Consider the following 22,160-nt stretch of genomic DNA (forward strand, 5'->3'; position numbering starts at 1 on the left):
TTATTGACTAAAATATTATCTCTAAAGTTTAGATAATTTATTTTTTAACGTGTATAAAATAATAATAATTTATAATAGATAGATAGATTTGATATTCTCAAAGCATGTAAATGCAGGAAGCTAAGAATATTTATTTAGAAAAATTCGGATCATAAAAAATAATAAATTTAATTAAATGTATTTCTTACACTAAATGCAAAGCTTTTATTAATGTATTTGTTATGAATTTATTTATTTATTTATTTTTCTAAGGAAATATGCAGAATGGAAGGTCAGGGTTCAGAAAAGATAGGAAAAATATATATTAGAAAGAAGGGAATAATATACATACCTTTAGATAAAAAAAGCATCATGCTATTTTTGATAAGTAATATCAAAGCAAGTAGAAAGACAATCAGATTTATCGAATTAATTTGTTTATTTGTTTATTTGTATAAAAAACAAACAAATAAAATAGCGTATATTGATTAATGTTATTCAATAGTTTATGAGTGAGTATAAGACACTTTATCTTTTAGCTTTTGAATCTTATAGATTCTACGCAGTGAATTGCTTGGAATTATTTGCAATAAATAATAAAAGATAGAAGAATAGAAGAGAAAAGAAAGAAGAAATAAGAAATATTAAAACATAAAACAGAAAATAAATAAAAGCTATTTTCATTTAAGAAATTATATATTACTTATTTTTTAATTGTCTTTCTTTCAAAATTCAACAAAAACAACAGCTAAGCAATAAAATAACAAGAAAAGACAGCAAGTCGGTGTTAATAGCAGGTGAAAATTAACCTTAGAACAACATCATATATTTTAGAGCTCGTTAATCACTTCAAGTGGAGACATTTATAACTTATCAAGAGTTTCCCGGATAAAGTTTGAAGAAGAATTAGTTAGAAAAACATATAATTTTGAAAGAATAATAAAAAACTCATTAATATCATCATACAAATGAGCATATAATTTAGTGAAATTAAAAGTCCCATTTTTCAATAAGCTAGTGATTTTGCCTATGATAGTTCTGGAAGTTAAATTATTTTGGTCAATTCTAGCTCCTTATAAGCTTAATAAGTGACTTTCGAAAAATAAAGCAGCTTGAATTAGCAAGTAGTAGGTTAATAAGCCCTTAATAATTAATAATAGGTTATGTCAGATGATATCTCTGAACAATTAAGCTTTTAAAATACTTCTTTTACATATAAGTAAAATATTTGTATTCCTGAAGAATATTAGCAAGTTGTAGGCAAAGAAATGCTTCCTCAATAGCAAGATAAAGATTAAGATAACACCAAGCAAGATACATAAGTAGTAAAAAGCGATAAGATTTAGCCAAGTTTAGGGGCATATTTTAACACTTTAAGATTCTCTAAGTTAAAAAGTTCATAGACAGGGATTTCTATTTCTCCTTCAGGATTGACTGCAACTTGTAAAGCCTCACAATCAGCTAGTTATGCTATTTGCGGTACAAGTTTTGCACACTAAAACTCCTATTATTTAGAGTTAGAATTCCCAAATGGGTGTGAAGGTATAGATTTCGGGTTAGTCTAAATGCCCGCAAATTTATAAAATCCTTAGTCCCTCAAAACTCATTTGATCACTTACAAGTAATATTAAATATATCTTAATAAAATGTTTATCTAGATCAATACTCCATGAACAAGATGCTATACTAAATTATACATAAATACATCTTGAAATCAATACATAATTTCTGTATCTCACATTTTTATTTTCAAGCAAATAAAATAACTAGAAGCACAAACAAACAAACATTAAAAAAAACATATAATAGAAAAATAATTATAATTTCATCTTATTGAAAAAATGATTCAATAAACCAAAAAATTTCAATATTAGGATTTAAAATAAAAGTTAACAATTATATATAGTTATAAAAATAAGCTTATCATTTTTTAAACATCTATTATAGGTATAAAACATAAAAAACGGTTGGCGTAAAAATTGATACAAATGACTGGACTATTAAAGTTTGGTTTAATGGAGAATTCTAAAAAGTAAAGTCAAAAAGAATCCCAAAAGGTGATTATTCATTCTGTCTTAAAATGAATTTGAGAGGTGTAACTTGCATAATTAATCCATTTGCAGAAGATCCTGAAAAGAAGCTTTCTTTATATGTAAATTTATTTTTATTTTTATTAAATCTGAGATTCCGCTTTTATCGTATCTTTTCTTAAACCCTGATCTTATTGCCTTTAATTTTCCTTACACATTTCAAATTAGCTTATTTTTTGTGATCAAATGAAATTTAAAAATCTTTAATTTAACACAATAATTATTTTTAAAGTAGAGAAGAACTCATTTGAACGGATAAGTAGAAGCAAAAGAGGATTAAAATGCTACTGAATAGCCTCTAATTTAAGATTTGCTCATAAAAGTTAAAGATTTACTTAATTAAACCTAATAATCACCAAAGCAAGTTGGATCAAACAAAGATGAAAATATTTCTATAGGTTATTTAGAAAAAAATAATAATTTAATTGCAATTAAAGATAATAAAATAAAGCTTATTAGAAAAAATCATTAAGGCTAATATCCCTTTCATCTTTCGCATTTTTAGAATCGTCCTACTAAATTATCTGATATTGTTTTCTTGCAAATATATCTTTCTGAAATCGAAGAGTTGATATCATAACCTAATTTATTTGAATAGATTTCTCCAAAAATATCTGAAAATTTATTGAAAAAATTAGCATAAGCAATAGAGCTCTATGGACATATAGATGATAATTAAATTTTAGCTGTCCCATTCAATTTCTGTGAAATAAAAAGCACAATTGACTCATTAATAGAGAATGTCACTTCCCACATAAATGCTATTTATGAGTACCTCAACCCATCTGTTGTTTAAAATGTAAAATTTGATGGTTTTTATAAAGTTTTAATAAATACTTTTTGCTATTAATATAAAGTTACCTGAAGATAAATAGGTCTATGTAGCAAACAATATAGATTTAATTAGTAATAATTAAGTTTATCCTAACGATGGACTTCCTTTTTTTAATGAAAGTGATGAAGATTTACCTTAGTAGGCAGTATTAGAATAAGCAAGTAGTGCTGCTGAAAAGGTTGAAGAGCCAGCCTAGTAATAAATCAAATAATAAATTTAAAAGAAGTCATTTAAAGAAGATACAGATTCTCATAAATCAGCAGTTAGTGTAAAAGATCCTATTGAAAACCTGAAAGATATAGCAAAAAATTGGGATATAAGCTCTCTTCATTCTATTTTATATACTTTATTAAGGTTAGATGAGTAGTTATTTGCAATGACTTTACACGAAGATGCTTCAAATGAGCTTAAATAGCTGTTTAATACAGGAGTTTCACGTATTTTTGCAGCATTTGGAAGATTAATTTCCTTTTATAATTACACTAATACAAATTTTTCAATTGAGAATTTGGCTTAAGCAGGATTGGTAAATATTCACGATTTACAATAAAACCTTCGTCATTTCCTTGATTATTATACTCCTCTTTAAATTTCAAAGGCTTCTAATGTATAAGATATTTAGAAATAAATCTAAACTCAATTAGAAGGAAACAAGTAATATTTTAGTTGATATCATCTATTTCAATTTATAAGTTATTTTTATATTTAAATTAGCTTTGTAAACGGATCTTTAAATTTAGACGTTGGATTAGATGTAACTGTGAATTCAATGTCCTATTAAGTTCATAAAAATAGCAAAAACTAAATAAGTGACAAAAAAGTTAAATTTATAAAGCCTTAAAGAAAATACCTTAGTAATTATATTTGTTCTTTTGATTCAGAAGGTTGTGTTAACATCTGGAATACAGAATTAAATCTTCAAAGAGTCGCTATTTCTGAATTTAAAAAAGAGTTTGTTTTTCCAGTTGAGTGCTAAATTGGTAATGATCTTCGTAAAAATGAGGAAGAGCTTAATAGCAAAATGAACGAAGCTTCCAACAGTTCAAATTTCTAAAGTTAACTCTATAAAATTCTTGAAAATTCCATATCTTCATAGTGTAAATATGCTAAGAAGCCTAAGCCTATTGAAAAATCGATAGTAGCAGACGCAGAAATTATTGAAAAGCTATTAAATTATGTATTTTTTTTAAAGTTAGATAAAAAATCTAATTATATTTTTTTCTAAATAGGGTTTTACTGTTAATGTTGCTAAGAAAGCTTGCATTGAAGTTAAAAACGAGAGTGTTGAAAAAGCATTAGATGTTGCTTTAAGAATACAACAAGAGGAAAATAGTGAATTAGAATAAAATAATCAGAAGAGCTCACTTTTCAGTGGTGATGATGAAATTCATGTTAATAGCATAAAATAAGAGTGGTCATGCGAAATATGTACTTATTAGAACTTTGGCAGATTCTAAAAGTGTGAAATGTGCTTTTCCCCTGCCCCTGAGAGTGCATATTACACAGAAGAAGAAGTAATGGAGATTATGCAAGAAAAATTGCTTTAAAAATAGTTAGAAGAAGAAAGAATATTGAAAGAAATTCAAAGAAAAGAAGAAGAAGAAAATAGAATTAAAAAGGAAACTCTGGAAAGAGAAGAGCAGAGATTAAAATAATTAGAAGAAAATAAATAAAAAATGAAGGCCTTCTTAGAGTAATCTGAAGCTAAAAGTGGATTCTTATTAAATTTAAAATAAAATTCTTTAGCCTAACTAATCGCTGGTGTTTCATTTAACAGCTAATGTGGTAGCGGTGTCTCTTAAAAGAGCTTGCTTCGTATTAGAAGGTTTGCAACTAACCCAAATTTACTTAATTAATTTTATAGCTTAACCTCGAAGGGTATTGTTTGTAATTTAAATGGCTAATATATATAAGAAAATACAATTAACTCACTTGAGAGTATTCTCTTTTCTAATGAAAATAATCGCTATATTTTTGAAACTCTTTCACCAATAGCTACTGAAAATTCAGATTTACACAATTTGCTTGCTGTGTCAGAAGCTAATTTATAGTTTGAAGAAGAGAGCATTATCGATTGCAGTTGGAGATTAATTTCATAATCTTCCGAGAACGAAGTAATGATTTTATTAATTTTTTAGCCAATTTAATATTTAAATATTAAAATAGACCTATGATTTATTTATCTTGACATGCTCCTCAAACAATTAATTAAATTTGCATTAATATAAAATGGTTTTTGATATCCTCGATCCCTATAATCTTTAAAAGAAAGAAATTGAAACATAATTCATTAAAAAAATTATAATTAGCACTTAACAAGAAAGAACCGAAGAAGGTCTTATTGTACTATCAGAAAAAAGCGAAGTAGTTATAGTAGTAATTTAAAATAAAATATTCTATATCCCTATAACTAAATAAGTTATGTCTAATGAGATATAAGTAAAAGAACTAAAAGGCAGTGCTGAGAACATTAATTTAATATTATCTGGCAGTCTATTTATTACAGATAAAACATAAACTCTTACTATTATTAATATACCCTAATAAATAACTGTTTAACAAACATAGCCTAATCAAATTGAATAAGATAGCCAAATTGATTTATATAATACAATCAATTTCACAGAACAATAGCTTAAATTTTTAAAATAATAACTTTAATATTATCAAATAGGCACATTAGCTAATAAACTCTCCTAAAAATCTGAATTATATGATTCATTTTCATAACTCAATTCTAAGCATTCATTTAATTTGAGAAATAAACATAAATTTGAAGTAGAATTTTAATTATAGAATCCTTAATACTTGTAAAGCATTCTATTGGACTTCAGCCTAGTCTCCCCTTAGAAGGACGCAAAATCACTTCTTCCACTTACAGAGTAATTTTTACTATTTAATAAATAAATAAATTTTATTTATCATTTTAAATAAAAAAACACTTTAGCTGTATCTTAAAAGAAAAAGTTGATCAGAATAGCTTCTTTTCTTTTGATACTTGGGAGCCTTAATCTCAACCTAAGACATCATAAAATGGAAACTCAAATTTAAATTTAAATGAAAAATCAAATAAATACTTACCTTTATCTATTTAACTTTGCACTGGAACTCCTTATTCATAAAAGCATTAATCTAGTTCAATTTTATTCCCTAATTAAAGTTCATTCTAAAGCTTTGATTAAAATTGTTGCTTCCTGGTAAAACATCTTCACAATAAATATATTGTTGCAGATTCTGTAACTATAGAATCTTACGATCATCCTATTGAAGGAGGTTATCCAGTAGGCACTTTGTTAATTTTCACTGCTGATCATCCATCTGTTATTGAACGTGCAGCACACCAGTTTTCTTAAATGACATAAGCAGAATACGATGAATGGAGAGAGAAAAATCAAGGTAGAAATCTTGAATAATGGGAACCTGTTGCCTGTGTTTCATTCAGCGAGTCACAAACTATAAAAACTGTTAATGTTGACTACAAAAGGTAAGCTTAAATTTTCAATACTTTCAAACAAATCTTTAAATATAATTTAATAAATTAATTAATAGGTGTTCAAAGTATATTTTAGTAATGCCAACTTCTCTTAGACAAAAGTTCAAGCATTTAACTGGAAATCAATGTACATCTTATTAATTTGTTGGTGTTTAAGGTTTTGCTCTGAATGAAGTTTCTCAACTTGAAAATGGCTTTAATTTGAAAAATTCTAGCTCAAGTGAAATCTAATTTATTTAAAAATATATAAACGAAAATGTTACAATTGAAGTTAAGACTCAGCAAAGTAATGAGTGGATTGCTTTAACAGAAGAAAAAACTAGCATATTCTTAAAGAACTTTGCTAAAAACACTGTAGTACCAAATTATAAATTAAATACTTCCATAGTAAAGCGCTTAAGTGATCTTGGAGAAGTAGCTAGTTCACTTGCTAATTCTAGTGATTTGACTCTTCAATTTATTTCTGAAGATATTTTCACATAATCTAAAATATCATAAATTCGCATTAAAATAGCAAATAATTAAATAAATAATTTTAATTAAATTTAGTCATTGGGATTCACTGTAAAAGGTAGGATTTATGGTGGCTCTGGTCAATCTCTTTCGGAAATATAAAATAATATTTTATTAAATCCATCTTACTACGAAACTATAAATGGCAAGATAGTTAGCTAATTAATCGCCCTTTCTTCTGCTTCTTACAACTAAGCAACTAGAAATTTAATAGAAGCAGCATCTTAATATTTAATTTAGGTTATGTCAAGTTCCCATAACTACCTTCTTAATGACGATATGATAAACCTCATTTATACTAAATTTGACTTAGAAAGATTCATATCTTCAAATATTCTTTAAAATCCTACTCGTAAATTCACTTACTAATATAACCTATTGAGAAGTTTCAGCAGATGCACTGGCTTTTAACAAAAACTTCTTAGCGCTCTTCTTAACCTTCTCCCTTAAATTACAACAAGATAAATCCCAGTCACTGAAAGCGGTTTGAGCATTTATTTAAGTCTCTTAAGATGGTGTTAACCTTAAAACGCTTCTAAAATATTCTTACAATTACTCAATCAACTTCATATAATTTCTAAAAAAGTATAAGAGAAAAAAGATTCCTATTATAATATTTTGACTTCAAGATTTGACATAAATACTTTATGCTTTGAAAAAAGTCTTTTCAGTGAGTTATTCCTTTCCAAAGAATATAAATATTCCCACAGTAATTTACAAGCAAAAGATAATAGCTACTTAAATTCTAAAGTTTACATCACTGAAGATGTATTTGTTCACGAAATTTATATTGATCTCTAAAAGAAATATAACTTGAATGAAATATCCTTAGCATTTAATAGAAACTCTATTTATTAATCCAGTTTTAGAGTGATTGTTTGGAAATTTTAAAATAATAAGTAAGAAATGCTAGTAGATGAATAATATGGAAGTGAGACTTTCGTCTAGTTGTCTAACTACTCTCATGAAAGTTCATCTTTAAAATAATTTTAAAATAGAGAAGAAATCTCTACTTTGAAGTTGCTAGAAACAGCGGAAACCTCTTAAGTATCTTCACGTTATCTTATTATCTAAGTAATTTTTTTTAAATAAAAAAATAAATATTTTAACATATATTTTACTTAATTTTAATTAGATCAATTTTAGTTTGAGACCTTTTATAGGTACTTCTAAATAATTGAGTGATATTCCTTTTTAGAATAACCATTTTAGACCATTAATATAAGGTGTACTTTCATAGGAAGAATCTAATGAATAAATTCCTTCATGTTTCCCATAAGATTTCGCTTCCTAATCAGTTGGCATTGATGCTGCAGGTGTCACAAAATCTAAAATCGATGCTGCAGGAGTCACAAAATCAAAAACTGATGCTGGAAATTCTTAAATCAATAAGGAGCACTAAAGTTTAGCTATTCTTGATGAAATGCAAAATAAATTAAAAGCTTTACTCACAAATGAAGAAGCCCATAGAGACATTATAATTAAATAAGTTATTGAAATAGAAGAGGTATTAAAACAAAATTATTTACAAGAAAACTGTAGAAGGTTTAATAATACTAATTAGTAAGCTGCACTTTCTAATGATTGCAATTTATCATATCTCTACACATTAGCTTATAGTTTTTCACAATTTTTAAGAAAAATTAATGAAGTCAACAACAATTCAGAGGATAAAAAGAATAATTAATGGATTAATTCTGCTACAAACGGAAGAAATAATATTTTCCATGATGTGTTTGAAACTTTTGTAGTTTTTGATAACAGTTTATTATCATAGGAAATTCTTACCCTCCTTGGAGAAGTTCTTATTGATAACTTAAGTGAAAAGGAATGGTTATAGTTTGTTTTTACTATTCTTAAAAGATATTTGATGCAACCAAAGTAAGCCACACTCCCTATAAACTAACTCTTCTCTCAAACAAATCTCATCAAAGCTTTAGACAGGATTTCTATACCTCTTGGAGAAGTATTGGCTTTCTTAGCTACCTAGTTAAACATTCCTATTGAAAATGTCATACTTGAAACTTAAGAAAGAGAAATTTCTTATGGATACCTTGCTCCTACTTTAGCTCTGTTATATAATGGATTCAAAAATATTCCTAAAATTAGCGTAATTAAATCATCATTTTTAGTTTTAAAATTTAGTTTATTTTTATTTTAAACAGATTAATTAGAGAGCTCAAAAAAATAAGGAAAATACAAACAATCAATCTGCTAATCCTAATAAGTTAGCTTAGGTTTTAGACCCAATGAGTTTAAAGCTCACAAAAAGTGTTTCTCGTGAATTAGAAAGAATAAATAATTAAAAAATTGTAAGTTAAGACCAAGAATAATCTTAATAAAATAAAATCAACTCAAAAGGATAGAATTCTGCTTAAAAGGAAGCAAAGTAATCAGATAAAAATGAAGAAGAGGAAGAAGATATTTTTATTGTCCTTCCCCCTGCTGGAGTAAAAAGAAGTGTATCTCACCCTTTGAAAAATGAAATCCAAAAGAGACAGTTGCAAAACGAGTCATAATTGCTAACATCTATTGAAGAGCAAGAAGATATTGTAAGACTTGATTACGATGAATCTTTCAATGTTGCATTTTAAGTTTGTGTTTGGATTGTCGAGCACAAAAATAAGTTTGATAGCCAAGAGGAGTTCGTTTAACTTATGAAACTATGCTTCAATCTTTTAGAATTAATCTCTTCCTTGTCTTCAATGAATGGAATTAAGAGAACTCTACTAGCAAATTCTTTTGATAATAACACCTTCTTTAAGCTTTATTTCTATGTCCTTTCTTCAGGTCACAAAGAAATCATTGCTCTACTCTCTCATTTAGTTTTATTATTATCCAATCCTCCTTCTTTCTCATAGATAGATTGGGCTTCTTTGAATGTAATTTTATTTATTTAAATGTCAAAACTTTTTTAAAAATTTGCATTATATCAAACAGAAGGAAGAAAGAAGCTTCTTACTTAATGAGAAGTAAAGCTTAGAAGAAATACAACTCATATTGGTCTTCCAAATTGAATAAATTATGTAGTGGATGCTTGAGTACTCTATGTATCCTAGTTCTTCAAAAAATAACTTATATGGCATGATTCTCCAAAAGGAAATAGATTCAGAAGAATGGTCATCTCACTTATAATTTACTATGCAGCTTCTTCTTGAAGTGAATAAAACTTTGCAAGAAGAATTTAAGCATAAATCCTTTTTGGAAGCCTCTGCATCGAATCTTAGAAAGGGATCTTATGACTAGAATAGAAGAAGATAGCAATCAGCTGAAAGAAGAAGCAAGAAAAACTCTTCTCCTAATTAAAATACAAATCAATCCTCTCAAAAAGAAGAAAATATTGATGATGCAGGTGAAGTTGAAGATGAAATAGCTGAAATAACTTAAAAAACATTTATGGCTACATCTCACGATCCTTCTTAATCTGTAGGTAGATAAATTTCTTAATAACAACAACACAATGCTAATACTAACGATTTGGTCCCTGTTGGCATCTCAAGATCTTTGAGTGTCCCAATTAATAAGCAGCAAATATTAACTCAATATACTAAACAATAAATGCTGGAGTTTGTTGATAAAAGCATCAGTGAGAGATCTTGCTCTCTTTCTTTGCGTACTGCTATCACACTCATAGATTTAATAGAAGCCTCTTCAACAGGTACTTAAGCTAATTAGATATACAACTCAAATGGAAAATTGTTAAGCTTTATTGATAATGCTTAAATATGGACTTTGCTATTTAAATTCATAGAGTAATTAAAGCTCAAGTAAATACTTTCTTCAAAGCTTTTTGAAAGACTTGCTAATCTATTCTTTAACTATGAATTTTTAACCTCTAAGACTCTGCAATAGATGCTTCTCTCAAAATCCTATGATTTCCTTATGTTGACACAAAGTCTTTTTAATAAAATTACAAATGAAACTTAATCTCCTAACTTCCCACCTCATATGAGTGCTGTCCTAAACAGTCCTACTTTAGCTAGCAAGAGAGAATCTGCAGTTAAAGACCATAAATAATTCTGCTAACTTCTCTTGAATATTATTTTTGAACAGCTCATCCCTGGCTTAACTTTAGAATCAACAATTACTTCCAGTCTTCCTTCAAAGAGAATATTTGTGTAAGACATACCTCAATAAATATCTTCAGTAATTGCTAAAAAAACAGGTATTTTATAAACAAGCTCAATCCACTATTTTATTATAAATGGATGGCTTGATATACTATTGACAAAGAGTACTCCTAAACCAGAATCATACTACACATAACCTTAAAATGATGTATCATACTGTAAATTAAGCCCTCTAAGCGCAGCCTCTCTATTAGTGAATATTAGTTAATACTTATTAACTCATTGCAACTTTGGTGGTTTAAGAGGTATTGAAATTTCAGACCATGAAGTTCTCATTAAATTATAAATTATTTCCATTCTAATATAAATCTTTACTCGCTCTTAAGTTTCTCCAACTACTAATACCTGCCCTTCTACTTCTTAGCCTTAATGTTTGAAGGAGTTATTTACAACATCTGATTATATTATCTAAGAAAAAATCACTAACAGTCTTCAAAATTTAATAAAGTGGTACATCTTTAACAAGGTATATTTTTTTAAAAATCATATAATTCATCATTTTATTTAATATAAAACTTAATAAATTTAATAAATAGAGTAAAGAAACAAAAAATTCACCTTGTTCAGTTAGCTTGTCTTAAATTAGTTCATAAGTTATGAAGATCTTTGAAGCAACAACTGAATTTTAAAATATTGCAAAAATCTTCTTGAATGAATTAATTGTTGTTTGCAAAAATTTAGACAGAGTAATGAAAGAACAATTTAATAAAAATTAGATCAACGTTTTGATTGCTTAATAAATAACTGATAATGCTTCTTATTTATTAGAAACTATGTTTGATTTGTTAGTTTGTAATGACGAAATTGCTTCTTATGTGTCATTTTAAGTAAAGGGATTCTAGTTCCTCTTAGAAAAGATGGGATTAGAAAAAGTATAAAAAGCTAAAAGAGAAAAATTGACAATGCCTGAGTGTAAGCCAGCTTAGGAATCTAGTATAATTTGTGGATAAATTATACATAAGAATCCAAAGTATGAAATAGCTTCTTACATAGATTCATGCATTTTAGGAACATATTAATAGTCTCTCTCATAAGAGGAAAATGATAAATAAAACAAACTACCTGCAAACAAATAAGCTAACCAATAAAATAAAGAGTCTAGCGCAATATCTTCATCAGCTCCCAGTAGCCTTCTTATCCATAAAATACTCCCTGAAGAGTAGTGCTCTAAAGCTACTCTTATAAAAACTCCAGGATAGACTTGGATTAACAACCCTACAAATTGGAGTGAATAGAAAAATGGAGCTCTAAATCATAACTTGATATGGACATAAATGAATGGAAAACAACACTCAGAATGTTATTTAACTATTGAATTAGAAAATAAGGTATAAAAATTCTATTCAAATATCTATTTTACTTATTGAATTAACTAAATTTTATTTTATGTTTATTAGGTCTTCTTATCAAGCATTAAAATTGGCTTTAACTTGTACTGGGCTGACTATGAAGATAAAGTTCTTGGTATTCCATCAAGCATTTTAGTAGAATACACTAGCGATCTTTCTATACCCTTCAAGCCTCTTACTCATTTATCTACAATTTAAGATTAAGGGTAATTAATTATTCATTAAATTTTTATAAATTTAAGTTAATTTATTTTTTTAATTTTTTTAAATAGATATGAAAACTTCAAAGTAAAAGTAGCAGCCAAAAACTTTGAAAGATTAAGAGAAGATGGAAATGGTGATGTTGAAAAGCTTCTTAGGGCTAACTATAATTAAGAGGTTAAATTCTTGCGCTTTAGATTTACTCGTCCTATTATCAACTTTATTGAAAATGGATCAGTATTATAAACTAAATTATTTGAAAATATTGCTATCTCATTAAGCTTTATTAGTGTCATGGGTTACCATACTAATATATTGAACTCCTAATAAATAACAGAAAAGGTTATTTCTGAATAAGAGTCAAGTGCTATTAAGCTTATCGGAAAACTTTGCAATTAGTCTTTCTCTTCAACACTTAACTTGATAGCAAACAATGAATCAATATTAGATAAAATCAAACGCCACTTTGAAGTTATGAGTTTATTATTAGTAAATCATGAACACTGCTTAGCTCCTGTCTTCTTAGCTATTGCTGGAAATAACTAGGAAATGGGTGATTGGATTCTAACTAATTTCCTAGATCTTAATAAAGTTAGTTCTCATGCAAAGATGGTTAGCGAAATAGTATGCTCTTAGCTTTCTCATACTCATAAGAGAGTTCAAAAGGTTCATAATTTTGTCCTTTAATCTGCAGTAAAAGAAATACTTACTCTTCAAGAAGTATCGTCAAACCAATATCAAGCAGCTTTCCACTTCAATGCTCTTTTACCCTTCGCTGAAACCTGGGCAACATCTATCCATATAAGCGCTTTAGATTTTAGCACTTAAAATCATCTTGCAAGTGCCAGTGGGGAAAGTAATGAAAAATATAGCAAATTACTTTTGCCTGTCACTCAAGAAATGATAAACAACCTTATCAAGCTGTATAAAATTTTCTACTAAACTTCTAAATACAAATTAATAATAAAAATCATAATCACTGCTCTCAATTTACCAAGACCTTACGTTATAGCTGAAAATATATCATATGAAGAAGAAAAAGTTGTTAGAGAGAATCTTCTCCTTAACACTTTGAATGAACTATGGGCATAATCTAAAACTGATTCTAAGTATCTAGAATTGATAGCTCCTCTCATTTTAAGTAATTAACGCGGAGTTGAATGGCTTCTACTTGACGAACAAAAGAAACTTTTGTAAATGTTAGGTTAATTGCTTAACTTAATTAAATAAAGCAACTCAAGCCAACAAAATATGCTTATTGACTATCTTAACTTCTTAAGTGCAATCACCACTAATACTACAATCTAAGAAGCTATATGCTCTCAAAAAATGCACATTAATTTCTACAACTGCTTAAAAGATAACAATAAAAATTCAACAAAACTTATAAAAACATTCTAAGACCCTCACATGATTTCAATTATTGTTGAAATTTTGAAAAATGTAGCCTTGTCGTCTCCTGAATAGGCTAAAATCTTCGCTAAAGTGTTGAGTGATGATATAAAACTACTAACTTCTAAACGTGATATGATATACGTCACAAACCTTTTGGTTCCATTACTAAATTCTGAGAAAACATTGTCTGTTGCCTTCCATCCCTTCGATAGCTTTAGTAAATTTAAATTTTAAATTATTTATTTTATTTAATATTTTTTAAAATTTTAAAGGCAACAAATGGCTTGCAGAAGGTAAAAAGATCCTTGAATACAAGAGAGACAGAAAAGGATAATAATTACCTTAAGATCTTTCAAGTAAATCTGCATCAGTGTTATCTTCTAATTTAAAGAGACCAAATAGCATTCCTTCATTCGCAACTCAACTTGGAAAGAAAGAAGTTGTTAAAGGTATGTTCCCTTGCTGGGATACCTTAACTCAAAGTTTGACAACAAAATTACTTTGGAATGATAAATAGCGTGAAGCATTTAATAGAAATATTGAATTATTTACTAAAAAAACAAATTTATTCTCTCAACTTTCGCAACCTGTAAAAACTTAGGAGACTGATCCCACAAAGAAATTACCATAAATGTGCTATTAATGGTAGCTTGTTTAAGTTTAAGATAAAGATTGCGATCCCTCTATGCTTGAACTTGTTAAAGAAAATGTTTTAAAGCAAGGACCATTCTTAATTATAATTGAAGGCTACAATTAAGAACAAAAATGCGTTAGCGGTGTCTTTAGCAGCCAAAGTATCTAATTATAGAAAGTCGAGACTGAGTCTGGAGAGGCTTAGATTATTCCTCGCGCTGATGATAACTTTATCTTTTACTATGAAGAAAACTTCTAGATGCATTTCGATGTACCACCTGACAACAGCAAGCAGTTTGGTTCGTTGATGCTTATCGAAAAAACTGGAGCCGGACTTCAATTCTAATATCTTGAAAATGAACGCATATTCATCAGTTATTAATAATAAATTCCTTCAGTTGTTGATATAAACTTACAAGAGATGACTCCTATCGACACTGATACTAAGAATTTCCCAAAAGATGTACCTGCAGAATTCGAGCTAACAAAAGTTGAATATTGGGTCCTTAAACCAAAAGAGATTTAATCTAGTTTGCTTTTTTCATAGAACACATCAAAGCATGCTAATTCATCTTCATTCTTACAAAATCTTCATAACAATTTACTTTTCTAATCTCAAAAGTAATTCATTTAATTTGATTTAAAATAAATAATTTTATTATTTTTTTATTTAGCCTCAGCGCAAGTAGCATAGCCAACTACTATAGAGCTGTTCCAGTTTATTATATTCCAGAAAGTTTAGACATTGAAAAAATATTAAGCATGGTAAATGTTGGTGGTTTCTGGTTAAGCGATGAAGGAAAGAATACTCTTAGCTTTAAACTAAGACAAAATAAGAAGCATTAAATTTAATTGAATACCAAGCTCGCTGAAATAGCTAGTGAAGGAACAAGCTCAGATGGAGTTATAGATTTAGAGTTCGATGCCTTATAACTTTATGAAAATTGCACAGAAATAACCAACCCATACTTGAATCCACTCACTAATAAGGTCGACTATTTACCTATAATGCCAATATTTGAAATGTTCTCTCAAGAAGGAGGAATATAATAAATTATAGAAGTTATTTAAGCATCTTTGAAGTGTTGGAAAAATACTGAAAGAGCTGGAAAATGGGAAGTCTTTATGAAAGAACTTAAAAAATTCAGCTTACTTCCAAATTACTTTGGACTCTTTATGAAAAACAAAGATTGTATCGAGTTGTTATTTGAACTTTTAGCAGGGCTCCCTGATGAAATACCTTCATAAGACGATAAAAATAAAAAACTTTCAGGAGGATATAATGTTCCCCCTACAACAGGCACTACTACAGTTACTTCAACAACAACAGCAACAACTACCACAACTACAACTACAGCCACTACAACTGCTTCTGGAGCTATTAAAGATAAATAGAATGCTGCTGGATCTAAAAAGTGGGATGAAGAAGAGTAAAAAGCTGTTAATTATAGTTACCAAGTGCTAAAAGATACATTTAAATTAGGATAAGATAATGCTGTTAGAGCTGCTGCTCTAGAACATGGACTTATTGAAGCCATTCTTGAAAAAATAGCTTAAACTTCAAAAGAAATAAAGAGAACCTTTGTTGCTGATTCTACCTCAAATGAAGAAGAATAGGAAGATAATAATTTAACACTCACAAAATAAGCTTCAGAAGATGATGGTAAAAAGAAAATTGTACAGAAAAAAGGTATCGGTTATGGTTCAGACAATACTGGATAAAACCAAAAATGGAATACTAATGATTATATAGAATCTAAAAAGGCTAGATCTGAATCTCTCAAGAATCTTGTTGCAGTTTTAGTAAGAAAAATCATATTTTTTTCATTTTAAAATTAATATATTAAAAAATTTTTTTCTACTTTTAATAGGAAGCATTTTTGGACTTCAAAAACTGGGAACCACCAAAATTGTTAGTAGAATAACTGATGTCAAGTGCTCTATTACCTTTAGTAGAATCATCTTTAAGAAGTGGTTCTCTATTAGAAATGTCAAAGGATAAAGAATTGGTTTTCACTTATTTGAGTTTGTTGAGAGTCATTGCTAAAAATAGTTGTTTAGTCCCTTGTTTATTGCCTCTTGATCCTAGATATATTCCTAAGCAAACTGAATCGGTACTCTTCCTTATTGGATAATTAAAGGATACTGCCAAAATTTTCTTAAGTTGCATGACTGCTAAGACTGATAACACATCTTCATAACAATAGTAAGAAGAGACCGCTAATTCTAAAAAATTAGCTGATGAAATTCTTTTAACATTTGAAGCAATTAACGACGCTTGCAAGCATTATCAATAAGAACATGAAGAAGAAGAAGATTTAAACAGCTAGCAAGATGCTATCAATTAGGTATTAGAATTACCCCTACCTTAAAAATATAAAATATTACTGTAAGATTTGAGGTTCGATTATACTTCATTCAAAAATGAGCAAGGAAAGTATAAGCACCACTACTCTTCAAGTATCACAACTTCTTATACCCCTCCTTAAGCTAAAATGGTTCGTCTTGCTTAAGAATTAGCAGATTTATCAACTGCACTTCCTATTGATCATACAAATTCTATATTTGTTAGATGCGATACAGATAGAGTAGATGTAATGAAATGTATGGTTATGGGTTCTAAGGGAACTCCATACGCACACGGAGCTTTTATTTTTGATGTATACTTCAGTGATGAATATCCTAACTAGCCTCCTAAATGCAATCTTGAAACAACTGGTGCTGGTAAAGTCAGATTTAATCCTAATTTGTATGCTTGTGGTAAAGTTTGTCTCTCTCTGCTTGGTAAAACTTATTTTCTTAAATTAAAATTAATTTTTTTTTTTTATAAAGGTACTTGGAGAGGTAACGCTAGTGAGAATTGGGATCCTAAGATTAGTACTTTACTATAAATTTTAGTTAGTTTATAAGCAATTATTATGAGTGAAGAAGTATATTTCAATGAACCAGGATTTGAAGGAGAAGCTGGCTCTGAGGAAGGAGAGAGAAAGAATGAAGCTTATTCTAACATCGTTAGATATTGCAATATTAAATATGCTATGATAGATTAAATTAAAAATCCTCCTGAAGGTTTCTAAGCTGTTATTATGAGACACTTCTACCTTAAGAAGTAAGAAATTCTTGAAGAATGTTAAAAATGGATTAAATACGCAGATGTAAGATAGGCTTCTTATGTTGGCTTAGTTAATGATCATAATAGCTCATGGTGTGCAGAATTCAAAACTAAATATCCATAAATGTTGCGTGAAGCAGTTACTGAACTAGAGGAAGTTCTTAATTCAATCCCACCTCCAAGCGCTTAAGAAACTAAACTTAAACTTAAAAACATCAAGAAGAAACCAAAGAAACTTGAAAAGAAGCAATAGTATGACATCACTTAAGGTGTTGCTAAAATTGACGACATTGATGTTAAGTACGATGATGAAGTAGAAGAAAAGAAAGAAGATAATAAAGAAAAAGATTTTATTGATATTAATGATGAAAAAGTTAAGGATAGATGGAGCAGATATATTGGAGCTATGGGTATTGATGCCGTAGCTAAATAGTCTAAGTGTTCAGTATTCTTGAGCGGTTTAGGCTCTTTAGGTGTCGAAATCTCCAAGAATTTAGTCATGAGTGGTATTAAGAGACTTACTATACATGATTCTAAGAAAACTTAATTCAGTGATTTGTCAGGTATATTTATTTACTTTTTTTAAATTCATTTTATGGAAAAATTTTATTAAATTTTTAGGACAATTTTACTTGGGAGAAGAAGATATTGGTAAGAATAGGGCTGAATAAAGCTTAAAGAAAATCAGATAACTTAATCACTACGTCAAAGTAGATACAGCAATGCTTGACAAAGAGCTTCCTGAAACTGAAGAGGGATTAAAAGAAGACTTAAAATTGCACGATTACAATATTGTTGTTCTCACTGAAGTGCTTTCTATGAAAAAATAAATTTTAATCAATGAATTCTGCCGCTCTAGAGGTATTAAATTTATTAGTGCTGATGTTTTAGGTCCTTGGTGTAGACTATTTAATGACTTTGGGGATAAATTCGAAGTCATTGATAAGAATGGAGAAGATCCTTAGGAAGTAATGATAAAAAATATAACTAATGCTGAAAAAGGTGTTGTTACTCTGCTTCCTGGAGTAAAACATCCTTTTGAAGATGGTGAGCATGTTATATTCTCAGAAGTCTTGGGAATGGAACTCTAATAAGAAAAAGGAAAAGAAGAAACTTAAACAATGACTATGATGGGTGGAGACGAATCTTCCAAACCATCAATTAATAGCACTATTCATAAGATTAGAGTAATTAACTCCAATTCATTTGAAATTGGAGATACTAGAGGATTTACCAATTACGTTAGAAATGGTATCGCTAAAAATATAAAAACTCCTGTTAACATTTCCTTCAAGAGTATGGCAAATGTCTTTAATGTCTCAAAATTAGATGAAGTTCCTTTTGATCCAAATTTAATAATTCATGATTTTGAAAAAATAGAAAATCCTCATATCTTATTCTTAGCATTTAAAGTACTTGAAGAATACTAAAGTACCCACAAAGGATGTTTACCACAGTGCTGGAACGCTGATGATGCCAAACAATTCTTGACTTTAGCAGAACCAGTAATAGCTAAATATTACCCTGATTCTTCCTAGCAACCTAAAAACCTTAAAGAAATTCTTTTACGTTTTGCTTTAACTGTTAATAGTAATGTTGGTCCATTTGCAGCTTTCTTAGGTGGTTTTGTCACTCAGGAAATCGTTAAAGCAATAACTAATAAGTATATTCCTACTTCTTAAGTATTTTTCTCAGATTGTATGGAAATCATTCCAGAAAGCGGAGATCTAAATATCAATAATTACGCATCTTATATAGAAAAGAATTATGCCTTAGAGTTTGCTCCTACTAATGACAGAAATGATGGTATCCGCCATGCTATCGGAAACACACTCCTTAATTAAATTAAATTCTGCAATCTCTTTATGATTGGATGTGGTGCTATAGGATGTGAACTTCTTAAGAATTTTGCTATGATTAACCTAGGAACAGGCGTTGATAAGCAAAATGGAAAAATAGGCTAACTTACAATTACAGATCCTGATCATATTGAAGTATCTAACTTAAATAGATAATTCCTTTTCCGTGAGAAACATTTACGTAAGCCAAAATCATAAACTGCAGCAGCATCAGCTATTCAAATGAATCCTCTATTAAAGGATCACATTTTAGCTCGTTTGGATAAGGTTCATGATGGAACAATCAATATCTTCTCTGATAAATTCTTCTCAACTTTGAATGTAGTTGCCAACGCACTTGATAATGTTTAAGCAAGAAGATATGTAAAAAATTATCATTTTTAATTAATTACTTACAAATAAAAAATATAATTACAATAATAAAAAATTTAAATAATAAATAATAGGTTGATTCTAGATGTGTAAGTAACAAAAAGCCTTTGTTAGAAAGTGGTACACTTGGTCCTAAGGGACACGTCCAAGTAATCCTTCCTTATAAAACTGAAAGTTATGGAAGTCAGTAAGATCCTTAGGAAGAGGGAGAAATACCTCACTGCACTTTAAAGATGTTCCCTGAAGAAACTTTACACTGTGTTGAATGGGCTCGTGACAAATTTGGAAAGCTATTCACTTTGAGACCAAAGAGCGTAAATAAAATCTTAGAAGATTCTAATTATGACCCATAAGGTGGACAAGAATTAAAGGAATTCAAAGAAGCAATAAAATTATTAGAGAAGAGACCCCAGTCATTCTCTGATTGCATTGCCTATGCTGTCAAAAAATTCTATAAATACTTCAGAAACGACATCTGCTAACTTATGTACACATATCCTATTGATTCAAAAACTAAGGATGGCGAACCTTTCTGGAAACTCCCTAAGCGACCTCCTACTGATATTAGCTTTGATCCTAATAATTAATTACATCGTGATTTCGTCACTGCTTTAGCTGTTTTACGTGCCAAGATATTCTAGGTAGAGTATCCAAAGTCATTTAGAACTGAAGCTGAGAAAATAAAAATTGCTTAAGAGGCTAGTATAGTAAAGATAGAAGATTTTAAACCATCAGAAAATAAAGCCTAAGCCATTTCATCAGAAGTAAACAAAGATAAAAAAACAGATGAGAATGATAAAGATGAATAAGAGGCACAAGAAGAAGACCAACATTCAAATAAGATAATGGATGAAGTCGCTGAAAAGGCTATGCTCATGAAAAAGCTCTCTGAAATTAAGAAAGTTATTCCTGAAGAGTATTTCAAGCCAGTAAATATTAATTATTTTTTTTATATTTTGTTAAATTTTTTGGATTAAAAAGAATACTGAAAAGCACCTTTTACTTGCAGAGGAATTTGAGAAGGATGAGGATGATAATGGTCACATAGATTTAATTTATGCAATGGCTAACTGCAGGTCTACTAATTACAAACTTGCTCCAATGGATTGGATTTAAGTTAAGATTAAAGCTGGCCGTATTGTTCCTGCTTTAGCTACAACCACTGCAACAGTCGCTGGTTTGCAAACAATAGAATTAATAAAAATATTGAAAAATGAAAAGCTCAGTAATATGAAGAATGCTTTCTTGAATTTAGCTGTCCCTCTCATTCAACTCACAGAACCTTAGAAAGCTGAATAAATTAAAATACATGAAGAGTTAGAAGTTACACTTTGGGATAGATGGGAAGTGTCCCTGGGTTAAAATGTAACTCTAAAATAGGTTTTCTAACATTTCGAAACTAAATATAAGCTTAACGTTTGCGATATAATAAGTGGAAGCAAACCTATTTATTTAAGTACTGTGATGGACATAGCAGGAAAAGAACATGAAAAAGAAAAGACTTTGAATAGCCAAATAACCGATATTATTGAAGTCGAAGTAAATATTTATTATATCTAATTACATCAAATTAATTAATTTTATTAACTTAAATAATAGGATGATTACATTGATTTAATATTTACTTTCTCAAATAAGAAAGGAGAAAAAGTAAAACAAACTCCTCTTGTACGCATTTAATTCAAGTGAAATAATAAACTTTGTCTATAAAATTAACAAATTATTTTAACATACTTTTTTAATTATTATATATTTGTAATATATGAAATTTAATTTATATGCATTTTTTACTAAATAATTTAAAAATACTAAAAATTTTATCAATTTTATTCCTTACTTTTACCTTATATCAATTTTAGTTTTACACAAATTTCTTTATGTCATTTTTTTGAAAAAGGATGGATGTTTGATAGAATCAATAAAAATCCATATAATATTAAAACAATTTAAATTAATTACCTTAAAAATATTAAAATTTAATTTAGGAATCTTTTCTAATAATTTTAAAAATAGCTCAATTAATTTTAAAAAATTATTTAGATAAATTCATCTTGGATAAGGTTAAAATGTATATTTTATATAATTCATTCAATATAAAAAATTATGAACATTGATATATCAAATAATTATATTAGGAGATATGTTAAAAAAATAAATATTAATCAATTTTTCTTATAAAATATCATTTTAAATCATATA

General features: G+C 28.4%; 1 protein-coding gene across 1 annotated transcript; it reads left to right on the top strand. All coding sequences in view use genetic code 6, as the record gives it.

The window, feature by feature from the left end:
- Positions 1–947: 947 nt before the first annotated feature.
- Positions 948–21,650, top strand: TTHERM_00149190 (ubiquitin-activating enzyme E1; the record flags this gene model as incomplete). Its single annotated transcript, XM_001021554.2, has 23 exons — positions 948–1,600; positions 1,927–2,131; positions 2,302–2,868; positions 2,927–3,558; positions 3,619–4,081; positions 4,134–5,018; positions 5,071–5,786; positions 5,852–6,388; positions 6,454–7,984; positions 8,046–9,020; positions 9,076–9,792; positions 9,851–11,506; positions 11,577–12,368; positions 12,438–12,595; positions 12,662–14,202; positions 14,258–15,239; positions 15,293–16,421; positions 16,490–17,402; positions 17,451–18,293; positions 18,352–19,952; positions 20,036–20,890; positions 20,943–21,500; positions 21,561–21,650. The coding sequence occupies 23 exons, from the start codon at positions 948–950 to the stop codon at positions 21,648–21,650; spliced, it is 18,999 nt and encodes a 6,332-aa protein (XP_001021554.2).
- Positions 21,651–22,160: the final 510 nt, after the last annotated feature.

Source organism: Tetrahymena thermophila (genome assembly GCF_000189635.1).
Source record: "Tetrahymena thermophila SB210 genomic scaffold scf_8254545, whole genome shotgun sequence".
Lineage (NCBI taxonomy): Eukaryota > Ciliophora > Oligohymenophorea > Hymenostomatida > Tetrahymenidae > Tetrahymena > Tetrahymena thermophila.